Raw genomic sequence first — 12,979 nt, forward strand, 5'->3', positions numbered from 1 at the left:
GTTAGTCGATAAGCAAATTAAATATTTGTAGTTAGTTAGTTTGTCGCCTTTTCAACGTTAGTATACGTTTAGTTTGGCGGTCGAACACGAGGCTACAAAGTTAAGATATATAGAACTATTATGAAGAAAAGACAGAAGAAACAAGGTTAGTTTCTAAAATGAATATAGTGTACAGGGTTTTGCCCTTATTGTATAATATGAATGTTATTTATATCTTCGAATACGGTAGCGAAGATCAAATTTATTAAAATAACAGCGAGAAAGAAATTGGCAGCAAAACAACAGTCGTTAAAACACGCTATGTAGTAGAATGATAGAAATTAAACAGAGGAAGTGTCAAAAAAGTATGGCTGCTATACCTTCTAATATTGCAAAGGTACCTTAATACAAGTAGCGTTAGAATGTGTTTACAGTTAAAAAGTTTTGCGAATGATTGTATATTCGGAAATAGTCGCAAAGATCAGACGATTCCAATATATAATACGTCATTGGCGCCTTCTCTTTTTTCTAGAAAGCGAGCAAAATGTCTCTCATCAGAACCCATGGGATTTTACAATCAGTCTGAGACGAAGCTTTCCATGACGGATCGGCTGCCCAAGAATAGGTTTTACTGCGAGGATTTACAAGCGTTTCCAAGGAGCAGAAGTGCCAAGTTTAGTCCATAAATTTAGACAGATTGCCAAGAACCGATAAAGGCGATCGAAGTGTTTAATGAAATTAGTTTTAAAACGATACAATATGTATACAGAAAACTATATATTGTACTATCGGCGATACATTTTGCCTAAAATGGTATCATTAGTCTTGAAATCAGAAGTCAAAACGTTACAATATGTGAATGAAAAACTGCAATCGTGACCAAGAGCTGCAAAATACGTAACCGACAAAAACCGAGGTCCAACCAACTGTTTTGTGAAAGTTATAGTAGGGTGGGGAAAGATGGGACACCTTTCACACATAATAACCAAATATCCTGATCGTGTTTTAAACAATTAACAACGGCCTATGGAAGTCGTGAAGATAAAGTTTTATAAAAAATCGTTGAATGTTTGTTTACTACCAAATTGGAGAAGAAAATAGATTGAAAAGGTGTCCCATCTTCCCCCACCCTACTATATATATTTCGCCTAAAATGGCGTCATCTGTCTCTTTTTTAATTAGAATCTCGAAATCCGTATCTTATATTTAACTTATTTTTATTCAATTTCAGAATAGTTTTAGCGTTGGTTGGTATATTGTTTGACTTAAAGTTTTAAGATGAGGAATAAGTTACGAAGTTGTGTCTTTATATTGCTACTATCATTCTCCGCAGGTGGGTGAAACTGTCATGTTTGGTTTAGCTTACATAGTTTTATATGGTTGTGAATGTATAAAGTATAGGGTGGGGGAGGATGGGACACCCATTCATTCTATTTTCTTGTCCCATTTGATAGTAAACAAAGAATATTCAAAGAATTATAAAACTGTGTCCTCACGACTCCCATAGACCGTTGTTAATTGTTTAAAACACGATCAGGATATTTGGATATTGTGTGCTAAAGGTGTCCCATCTTCCCCACCCAAATATATAAAACATCTGGCTGTTTGGTATAGTAGCCTACTGGTAATAGATAGCCTGAGGTGGATGGGTACCATTAGCCCATAATATATAGTACTGTGGGGTAAGATGGGATATCGTTATAGCACCGAAATCCCAAATGTTTATTGTGTTTTAAACAACTAACAACGATCGTTTAGAGTTGTGAGGATACCGTTATATAATTCCGTAAATATTCTTTGTTTACTACCAAAATAACCGATAAATATAGATCATCTTACCCCACAGATCTCTACACAGTTATATTGCGCAACACTTTAGCACTTGTCCGCCAAATAGCCCAACCCAACAGTCGCTAAACAAAGTGACAATTATAAGTGTTATGTTAAACCACACGCCCATATTGAATCTGTCAATTTCTGTTTGGTTTGGACTTATGTGCTATAATATGGTATTTTATGTGAAAATCCCCTTTCTATTTTGATTAACTGAAAGTATAGCCAGAGTGTATTTATCAAACAAGTCTGTAATTCTGTTTTATCCATAAGCGTGTTTTAACGACTGCCATTTTACTGTTTTTTCCTGTATATTTACAAATTACCCTGACCTTCGTGGCCATTGAGGCAAAATAATGTCATTCATAGTGAAACATATCCATAAGGCGAGTACAATGTGAACTTCTAATTTATTAGCAGGTGTAATACGTGCACCGTATCGACCCCTTGGCGCGCTTTCGTGTGTTACAGTTAACCACTGTTAATATTTAACAAGATATTTGTCTCTGGGAAACAGTATCCAGCACCACGCTAAGAGACTGGCCGGTCGTTAGTTACGTTTAATGGGGTTGCGAAACACGCAATGACCTTCATGTAATACGGGCAGTTATACTTGCTCGGCACAAATCATTGTGAAATGAATGAGAATGAATGTAACTTATTAAATGAATGTAACTTATTAAATGAATGTAACTTAAGAATGAATGTAACTTTTTTATCCTCACATGGCGGGGCAACGACAGTCGTTATCACACAGATGTTCTGTTTCATACACCTCGTGCCCGCTTACAAGTTACCACATATATATAACTGAGTTATCCTCACATGGCGGGCCAATGACTGCCGTTATAACATTCTATGTAGTTAAAAACGTTAATTTAAACCCATGGGATTAATGAAAATATGACATTTTAACTGGAAGACAGGTTGTTAAAGCCTAGATACATACGCTTATGCACCGAACAGAATGCTCATGTTATACTAAAGCTTAAATACGAGACATAGTTAGGTGGGGGAAGATGGGACACCTTCAGTACACTATATCCAAATATCCTGGTCGTGTTTTAAACAATTTACAACGGTCCATGGGAGTCGGGAGGATACAGTTTTATAATTCTTTGAATGATCTTTGTTTACTACCAAATGGGACGAAAAATAGAATGAAAAGGTGTCCAATCTCCCCTACTCTACTGTATTATGTGCTAACAGTTTCCATCTAACCACACAGTACTATAACAGCATGCTTATAATATACAAACATTTTAAAATATGGGATAATATGTAGTAACATTGTTCATCATACTCAAATCATAACAGCATGATGCTTATGTTATACAGAAGCTTAAGAATGACCTTGAATGGCCTTTCTGCAAATCCCTTCCACAGATGTTGTGGTCATTACGTTAGAGCAGCAATTTATAAAACGAACTGTTTCGATCAATACCTGCTTACGCAAACGAGACGCAATCAATACTAAATATAAGATAACCCTCGCACAAATATAATATGTATAATGTGGCCCCTTTTATTGATCTGAAATATATTGCAATAAATGTTACAATTCGTGAATAACATACGCGTTTTTTGCGTTTTTTTATCCCCTCCAATATGATAGCGAAGATCAAATAAATGAATTTATTTTGATTTTTCAGTCATTTGTGTTTTTGTTTCGTATTTTCAGTCACCTTAAAATGATCGAATCTGGTTAAAAGTGAAAAGCAGGGAGAGTAAAACGACAGTCGTTATAACACGAGTCTGGATAAAACAGAAAACATAACTTATATTCGATAAAAGCGTGACCATAACAACCTACAAACAATCAACAATAAACTACATTAAAGTTAGAATTGAAACATGGCCAATTGAGTAGGCCATGATTGAAAACAACTTTTCGAATAAATATATTGTGTATGTACGTCGCCTGGGCCCTAAATTAATACTGAAGTGGCTTCATTAGGCTATTCATTATACCTATAACAGCCTAATATATTGTATTAAATCGACTAATACATTACCATTTACATTTACAGCCAATATATTCATTGAAGAACCGTCAGACAAATTAGTTCCATCTGATTCAACGGCGATCATCTCATTTACTTGCAAAGCTAACGTTGTTGATCCAGTATATACGTGGCGGAAAGATGGGTCGCCCGTTGATACAGCAGGTAATTAATTGTAATGTTGCCATATACTGTACTGCCTATAAAGTTAGGCAGATTAGAGTCTATGTTTTATATAGAAGTAAATTGTGGGTATAAACGGTCCAACTCTGTCTTTGGCCCAAGGTCCCTTCGAATATCTTACCATAGGAACTCACCCATATGGAATAGAATGTGCTTATACAGTGTTGGGGTAATGGGCCAACTCTGGCCTAAACCCCAGTTCCCATGGCATGCCTCCCTGTAGGACATCACCCATATAGAATAGAATGTCCATATACAATGTTGGGGTAATGGGCCAACTCTGGCCTAAATCTCAGTTCCCATGACGTGTCTCACTGTAGGACCTCAACCATATAGAATAGAATGTGCATATACAACGTTGGGGTAATGGGCCCACAAAAGCAAAAGTTACATGTGCTGGTAACTTATAAGCGAGCACAAGGTGTATGAAACCATACAAGGATAAACCATTTACATTCATTTATTCACTTTATATATTTAGATGGCTCCCGATTCCAAGTGCACGGAGGAACGTTAGAAATATCGAATCCACAAGATTCAGATGCAGGCGATTACCAGTGTGTTCTTAGCAGCGTGGATGGGACTGTTGTCAGTAATTATGGAAAGCTTGTGTTTGGATGTAAGTGTATATGTATATATATATAAAGTACTTTGGGGTAAGATGGTACGTATATATACATATAGTACTTTGGGGTAAGATGGTACGTATATATTTACATATAGTAGATTGGGGTATGATGGTACGGGGTAAGATGGTACGTATATATATAAAGTACATTGGGGTAAGATGGTACGTATGAATACATATGGTAGATTGGGGTAAGATGGTACGTATAAATACATACAGTACATTGGGGTAAGATGGTACGTATATATACATATAGAACATTGGGTCAAGATGGTACGTATATATATAAAGTACATTGAGGTAAGATGGTACGTATATATACATATAGTACATTGGGGTAAGATGGTACGTATAGATACATATAGTACATTGAGGTAAGATGGTACGTATAAATACATATAGTACATTGGGGTAAGATGGTACGGGGTAAGATGGTACGTATATATATAAAGTAGATTGGGGTAAGATGGTACGTATATATATACATATAGTAGATTGGGGTAAGATGGTCCATGTTTTCATACCCTTTTATCGTCCTTTTTGGTAATAAATAAATAACATTTGACAGAATTATGTTAATTGAAAAAGCAGGATTAGGAAATATGGGATATTTTGTGCTAACAGTATCCATCTTACCCCACAGTACTACAAATGTAATATAGTAGGGTGGGGGAAGAGGGGACACCTTTTCGTTCTATTTTTTTGTCCCATTTGGTAGTAAACAAAGAACATTCAATAAATTATAAAACCTTATCTTCACGACGTCCATAGACCGTTGTTAATTGTTTAAACGCGATCAGGATATTTAAATATCATGTGCTAAAGGTGTCCCATCTTCCCCCACAGTACTCTATATTGATTAGTTCTAACAGACGAACTGCGCAAATCGCAACAGATTTAGAGATTAAGAATCTAAACATAATCCCTAATCACTCAGGGAAGCATTTTGATTAATTCCCGAGGATTACCAAGACATTTTTTGTTTAAATGAAAAATCCTTTGGTTTAAGTAATTGCTGAAATATCTGTGTACTACTATATCCATTATACTGCAACCACTAAGGCATATTAATGCCTATCACTTACAAATAATAATGCGAAGTATCTTAAAAATATCGCTAACCGTAGTTTATAGGCTACCATGAATGGACGTGTTTGTATTAAAACTGACCATAAAATACATGTTTCATGCTCCTGGTATAAGCATGGGTTACAGACAAACACACAACTCCGTTATTAGATGTATAGTAGGGTGGGGGGAGATGGGACACATTTTCATTCTATTTTCTCGTATAATTTAGTAGTTAACAAAGAACATTCAAAGAATTATAAAACCGTATCCTCACGACTCCCATAGACCGTTAATTGTTTAAAACACGATCAGGATATGTAGATATTATGTGCTAAAGCTGTCCCATCTTTTCCCACAGTACTATACACACACACACACACACACACACATATATATATACAATTGTAAACTCTGATACCACAAATACATTTATTGAGAAAGCGGAACCTACCATATATCATAAATGACTTGCGATTACCTAATACCACGAACCGCTGTTAATGTTTTACGCCATGGTACAGTGTTAAGTGCGCTCATGACCGGGGAATATGGGTTACAATCTTGGCGCTGTCACCATTGTGGGTGTATGTCTATAAATAAGACTTGACACCAATTGTTTTAGCCCAGTGGTCACTTGTAAGCGGCAGGAAGCTATATGACCACTAGCGTTGCTCCACCACACGGGGATACATAAGTCCAGCTATTAAAAATGCCATTTTATAAAGTAATATACGATATAAAAAAGATACAAAAAATATCCTTTTAAAATTTATTCCTTGATCACTTATTATAACCAGGGGTTGGAGAATTCTCTCCTTCGGTAAACGAACCAGTGACAACAGTTGTTGGTAAGGGAGTGTCGATCAAATGCCCACAGCCAAGTTATGCTCCAGGTAAGAACAATATAATATATTTATAGTAGGGTGAGGAAGATGGGACACTTTTAGCTCGTAATATCTGAAATTCTTGATCGTGTTTTAAACAATTAACAACGGTCTATGGGAGTCGCGAAGTAACGGTTTTATAATTCTTTGAATACTCTTTGTTTACTACCAAACGGGACGAGAAAGTAGAGTTAAAAGATGTCTCATCTTACCCCACTCTATACTGTATAAACTATGTTGTAACACACATGCAGGAACACAACACATAGCAGTCACGCGTTGCTGGATCTGCTTTTATAGCCTTTAGTTATCCAGACGCGTTGTTAAACAAGGGAGTATCCGATTTTATAACTTTTACGAGCTTTTGCTGTGAGAAAACTATGTACACTAAGTAGATCATTAAACGAATCTAAAACTTATCCACGATCCCAAGGAAGAAACTTGAGAGAATTAAAAAAAATGTATCTTCACGACTCCCATAGACGGTTGTTAATTGTTTAAAATACGATCAGAATATTTGTATATTATAATGTTAAAAGTGTCCCGTATTACCCCACCCCTATTATAATGACTGTTGCTGCCATGTGATGTATATTCAATACAACTTAGCATCATCAACTTTCAAAACAGCGAGCTATACATTCGCTGGTTTAAATTCTCATTACACATCGGTTAGCTGGTTCCAACTATTACAACATACTAGCATTCTATATTTATTGAGCAAACATTACGTTATTCTACACAAACATTGCGTTAAAATAAAGGTTCCGTTCATACAATGTTTAAAACCGGCCGCCAAAACGGTTTGTTTAACGGTGTAATCGTATTCACTTGTTCAGAGTTTAAAGTCGTTTTTTTTACTGTAAAACAACGGACGTTTCGACGTCCTATGTACAAGCAAGAACGTACGGGAGATAATTCATGTACAAAGTGTTGGAAACAGAACACCCACGTTATAACGACTGTTGTTGCCCGCCATGCCAGAATAAACTAGTTACATTCAAGTTAACCCGTAAGCGGGCACTAAGTGTATAAAACAGAACACCCGTGTTATAACGACTGTTGTTGCCCGCCATGCCAGGATAAATAAGTTACATGCGCGGTAACTTATAAGCGAGCACGAGGTGTTAGAAACAGAACACCAGTGTTTCCACTCGTTGACTGTCGTCCTTACATTTCTTTATTTGTAACCGTTGTATTTTTTTACACTAGAGCACTCCGTCAGTTTCTATTGGGAGGCAATCGACAAAAACACGAGGATACAAACGCCCTGCAACCAATCCCACTACGTTTCTCAAACCGATGGCACATTATACATTGCTAACCCCACCGCTATTGACCAAGACACCTTAACATGTAACGTGCGATCACTTTGGAAATACAATGGCAAGCCAGAGAAAGCGGAATCGAGCATTGTACCGCTAACTGTGGATTCGTCAAGTAAGCGTGTGCTTCTGCCACTGTAAGCATAACGTAAGGATAGTGGGGTGGGGAACCATCCAGTCATATTACCCATAGTCCGGTGACTGTACAATAAACAGCGGGGTGTATTTGCTAAGCAACGATTAATTTGCTTGACTATTTACTAAGCTGGGTGTAGCCAAGTGACATAGCATGCTCCAGGTTTAAACAGTCGGCGCAACATTTCAGTTATTGTACTCTCCCACGCAAAGTTAAATAAAGCTTTCGGTTTTGAAAACGAAACACCCCATGTGGTAGTTTAATCTTGCGCACTTAATTGGTATAGTACTGTGGGGTAAGATGGATACCGTTAGCATATATCGTACTCTATTTCATAATCCTGTTTTAAGAAATTGACAATACTGTTTTTTAGCCATGAGAAATGTTTTCATACGTTTTTTTTTCGTCCTACTTGATAGTAAACAAAGAACATTTACAGAATTATATAGCCGTATCCTCACGGCTCCCACATACAGTTGTTAATTGCTTAAAACACGACAGGAAATGTATGTGCTAAAGGTATCTGTGTTACCTCGTAATTTAAAGACGTGTTCATGCGACAAGTATATAGATGTACTTATAGCAGCCGAATTGGCAGCTATATAAAAACTATCAGCCGCAAAGTTACATACGTGGTAACTAGTAGGCGGGCACGAGGGGTTTGAAACAGAACACCCGTTTTATAACGACTGTCGTTACCCGCCACGCGATGATAAATAAGTTACGTTCATTCAACTCAGATGTCGAGTTCGATCCGGAGTTTATGCTTGTGCCCAAACCCGTTACAAACGCTAAGAGAGGAGGATACGCAATCATTGAATGCTTTGCAAGTGGCAGGTAAGACTTTATTTTATTTAAATTAATGTTTTAGTTGCCCCTTTAGCTGATAGCACCCACAATAGTGATAACGCTCACCTCTGAACCAGGGGGATACAGGTTCGAGACCCGACGCTGCTGCCATTGTGGGCATATGTATGGTTACTAATGGGTTGTCTAAATTGCCACCCATACAAAAATTATTCACTCACAAAGTTAAATACGTGGTAACACCTAAGTGGGCACGAGGTGTATGAAACAGAACACTCGTGTTATAACGTCCGCTACGGGATTAATGGGCTATACGATTATTAGTCGTAGTAACTAAATACCCTACGAACTATTGTAAGTATGTTTGGATCTGTTAAACGGATGCAGTAGATGTATCTTTTATAATGGTTCCTAATATAGACAATCATATTAAAAACGTATTCAAATGAAAATGCTCGTTCAGGTCAATACCGATTCACATTTGTATTTGTAGAGAAAACTTGATTAATTATTTAAAGCGTTAAAGCAACCTCGTTGTCTATAGTCGTGGTACAGTAGTTAACACGAATGTAGAGACAAGACAGTAAAGGATCGAGGCTTGACCCTGCTACCATTGTGGGCGTATGTGTCCTTGGCAAGACAGTTAACAGCGATTGCTCCAACCCAGTGGTCGCTGATGGGTTGTCCAAATTGTCAGTAAAATGTAAAAACCATCGACCACAAATTAAACTACGTCGTAACTTGTAAGCGAGCACGCGGTGTATAAAACAAAACACCCGTGCTATAACGACTGTCGCTGCCCCGCCATCGGATAAATAAGTTACATTTATTAATTCATTTATTTTTAGGCCCACACCGCAGTTATCATGGACAAAACTGGACGGCCCAATGCCTGTCAATCACACCATAAGTGAAGCAGGCCAACTTATCTTGAAAGCGGTAACTGAGGACATGGCTGGTACATACAGGTGCACTGCTGTTAATAGCAAGGGGTCAACACATGCAGATGGGGAATTGAGACTCGAATGTAAGTAGATTGCAAAAATATATCGTATAAATAAACATAGGGAATGTAATAGAGTAAAATATACGTTATCTTGGTTTAGTACAATATAGTGAATATAGTAGGGTGGAGGGAGATGGGACACCTTTAGCTTATAATGTTCAAAGATCTAGATCTTGTTTTAAACATTTAACAAAATAACTTGTACATGATGGTAAGACTGTATTAGATACATTGAATGTCCTGCTGAATGACATTGAATGGATTTTTAATTAAAAGCTCGTTAAATGCAACACCTAATATCGATTTATAGAAATTTACACAAGACCTAAAGAAATTTCGATTTGTCTACAGTTACATAAGCAGTTTAATCAGCAAATCAATAATTTAATAACCAATAGTTCAGTTAACATTGAGATAAGGAGTCACATTTAATAATACATTATAATATAGTGGGGTGGGGGAAGATGGGACACCTTTAGCACAAAATATATAAATTCCCTGATCGTATTTTAAACAATTAACAATGCTCTATGAAAGTTGCGAGGACAAGGTTTTATAATTCCTTGAATGTTTTTTGTTTGCTACCAAAATGTACATACATTGAATGAACAAGAAAATAGAATGAAAAGGTGTCCCATCTTCCCCAATCCTAACTATAATTTATACATTATATATTTATTTGTACCATCTTCTTCCAAGCAACCTGGCTATTTTATTTGTTGTAATCATTGCTAAATATAACAACCTGGGTGTTTGGGTAATGGGCCAACTCTGGCCTAAATCCCAGGTCCCATGGCGTGCCTCACTGTAGGACCTTACTCATATAGAATGTGCATATACAATGTTGGGTAATGGGCCCACTCTGGCCTAAATCCCAGGTCCCATGGCATGCCTCACTGTAGAACCTCACCCATATAGAATAGAATGTGCATATACAATGTTGGGGTAATGGGCCAACTCTGGCCTAAATCCCAGGTCCCATGGCATGCCTCACTGTAGGACCTCACCCATATAGAATAGAATGTGCATATACAATGTTGGGGTAATGGGCCAACTCTGGCCTAAATCCCAGGTCCCATGGCATGCCTCACTGTAGGACCTCACCCATATAGAATAGAATGTGCATATACAATGTTGGGGTAATGGGCCAACTCTGGCCTAAATCCCAGGTCCCATGGCATGCCTCACTGTAGGACCTCACCCATATAGAATAGAATGTGCATATACAATGTTGGGGTAATGGGCCAACTCTGGCCTAAATCCCAGGTCCCATGGCATGCCTCACTGTAGGACCTCACCCATATAGAATAGAATGTGCATATACAATGTTGGGGTAATGGACCAACTCGTGCCTAAATCTCAGGTCCCGTATACAATGCTGCAGCAACCTAGAGATATAATATAATTCACTTACAAAACTTGTAGATGCGCCGCAGTGGACTTCACCTATTTCCTCATTCTCTGTGGATAGAACCACATCTGCATCTATACAATGTGGAGCCATTGCTGTTCCCACTCCATCATTTACTTGGCTCAAAAATGGCGTCGTGCTTGGCGACAGTGGGAATATAAACATTGGGAATTTTGATGGTGGAAGCCAGCTAGACATCTATGATGTTTCAGAAGCCGACCAAGGAATGTACCAATGTGTAGTAAGCAATTCACATGGGAGCATATTCTCGAGCGCAAAAATGGCCGTAGTCTGTAAGTATTATTTGTTGTTTATAAAATATTTTCAGAATAAGTATCAAAATTGGACACCGTTTTCAAGTTTTTTTCTTACAAGTTTATAAGTATCTTAACCAAAAACCTGTGCTATAAATGTGGTAACTTGTAAGCGGGCACAAGGTTTATGAAACAGAAACACCCGTGTTATAACGACTGCCGTTGCCCCCGCATGCGAGACTAAATAACTTACATTAATTAATTCCAAAGTTTAAATAAAGGTTTAGGATAAACAAGTTACGCTTATTTATTCATATCTACCTTTTCATAATAATAACTTTATTTATCTCTTCGATTTTTCTCCGCAGCTATTCCTCCAACCATTATAGAACCTGTGCCGGACATCACGCGCGCTGCGTTGGACAATGAAGTGATCATCACATGTGATATAGAAGCAGCACCAGCGGCCGTTATAGTTTGGACCAAGGATACCGATCAAGTGCTTGTAATTGATAATAACAAGTGAGTTGATGAATTGAATTAATGAATAAGTAACTTTAAAATGTTGGTATAGTACTATGGGGTAAGATGGGACACCTTTAGTATATTATCTAAATAACCTGATTGTGTTTTAGCAGTCTATGGGAGTCGTTGGGGTTCCATTTTATAATTCTTTGAAAAGTATCCCATCTTTCCCCACCCTACTGTTCAAGAGTTTATTCAAAATGGTTATAATATGTATGTGACAGTGCTAACTAAAATATGTACAAAATATATACAAATAACAGAAATGGTATATGTGGTAATTCGTTAGTGGGCACGAGATGTATGAAACAGAAAACCCATGTTATAATGACTATCGTTGCCTGGCCAAGCGAGGATAAATAAGTTACATACATGGTAACTCGTAAGCAGGCATGAGGTGTATAAAACAGAACACCCGTGTTGTAACGGCCTTCATTGCGCCGCCAAGCGAGGTTAAATAAGTTACATACATGGTAACTCGTAAGCAGGCATGAGGTGTATGAAACAAAACACCTGTGTTGTAACGGCCTTCATTGCCCCGCCAAGCGAGGTTAAATAAATTACCTTCGTCTAAATACTTTAACCCGTGCTCTATAGAGCCAAATAAACAGACTAACCTGGTAATACTTGCAGATATACTTTGCAATCAGATGGTCTTAAAATAAGCAACCTCGCAAATGGTGATGCTGGTGTATATAATTGCTATGCTGAGAATGATATGGGAAACGTACAAAGTGAAGGAACATTGCAAATTTACTGTAAGGAAATACATTGGATTTGGTTTAATATTTTGGGAGAAATAAAAACTTTTTTGAAATTTTTTTGTTTATTTCGTACAAAATATGGGGCGACATTGGCTAATATACATTAACATAGTTATAATGGATAACCTTATTGATTAATTTGGAAAATGCAATTCATGCAGTTCGTCACC

General features: G+C 37.4%; 1 protein-coding gene across 1 annotated transcript in view; it reads left to right on the forward strand.

Annotated features, from left to right (window-relative positions):
• The first annotated feature begins 1,210 nt into the window (after nucleotides 1-1,210).
• The window catches only part of LOC101242682 (contactin-2-like), a 15,995-nt gene continuing 4,226 nt past the window's right edge, over nucleotides 1,211-12,979 (forward strand). The window contains exons 1-10 of the mRNA XM_026835470.1: nucleotides 1,211-1,312; nucleotides 3,843-3,980; nucleotides 4,480-4,617; nucleotides 6,495-6,590; nucleotides 7,794-8,021; nucleotides 8,783-8,879; nucleotides 9,698-9,876; nucleotides 11,281-11,559; nucleotides 11,889-12,042; nucleotides 12,679-12,803. Coding sequence (XP_026691271.1) covers nucleotides 1,258-1,312; nucleotides 3,843-3,980; nucleotides 4,480-4,617; nucleotides 6,495-6,590; nucleotides 7,794-8,021; nucleotides 8,783-8,879; nucleotides 9,698-9,876; nucleotides 11,281-11,559; nucleotides 11,889-12,042; nucleotides 12,679-12,803 — 1,489 coding nt within the window. The 5' untranslated portion in view covers nucleotides 1,211-1,257. The remainder of the gene's footprint in view (nucleotides 1,313-3,842; nucleotides 3,981-4,479; nucleotides 4,618-6,494; nucleotides 6,591-7,793; nucleotides 8,022-8,782; nucleotides 8,880-9,697; nucleotides 9,877-11,280; nucleotides 11,560-11,888; nucleotides 12,043-12,678; nucleotides 12,804-12,979) is intronic.

This window comes from Ciona intestinalis, chromosome 8 (genome assembly GCF_000224145.3).
Source record: "Ciona intestinalis chromosome 8, KH, whole genome shotgun sequence".
Taxonomy (NCBI): domain Eukaryota; kingdom Metazoa; phylum Chordata; class Ascidiacea; order Phlebobranchia; family Cionidae; genus Ciona; species Ciona intestinalis.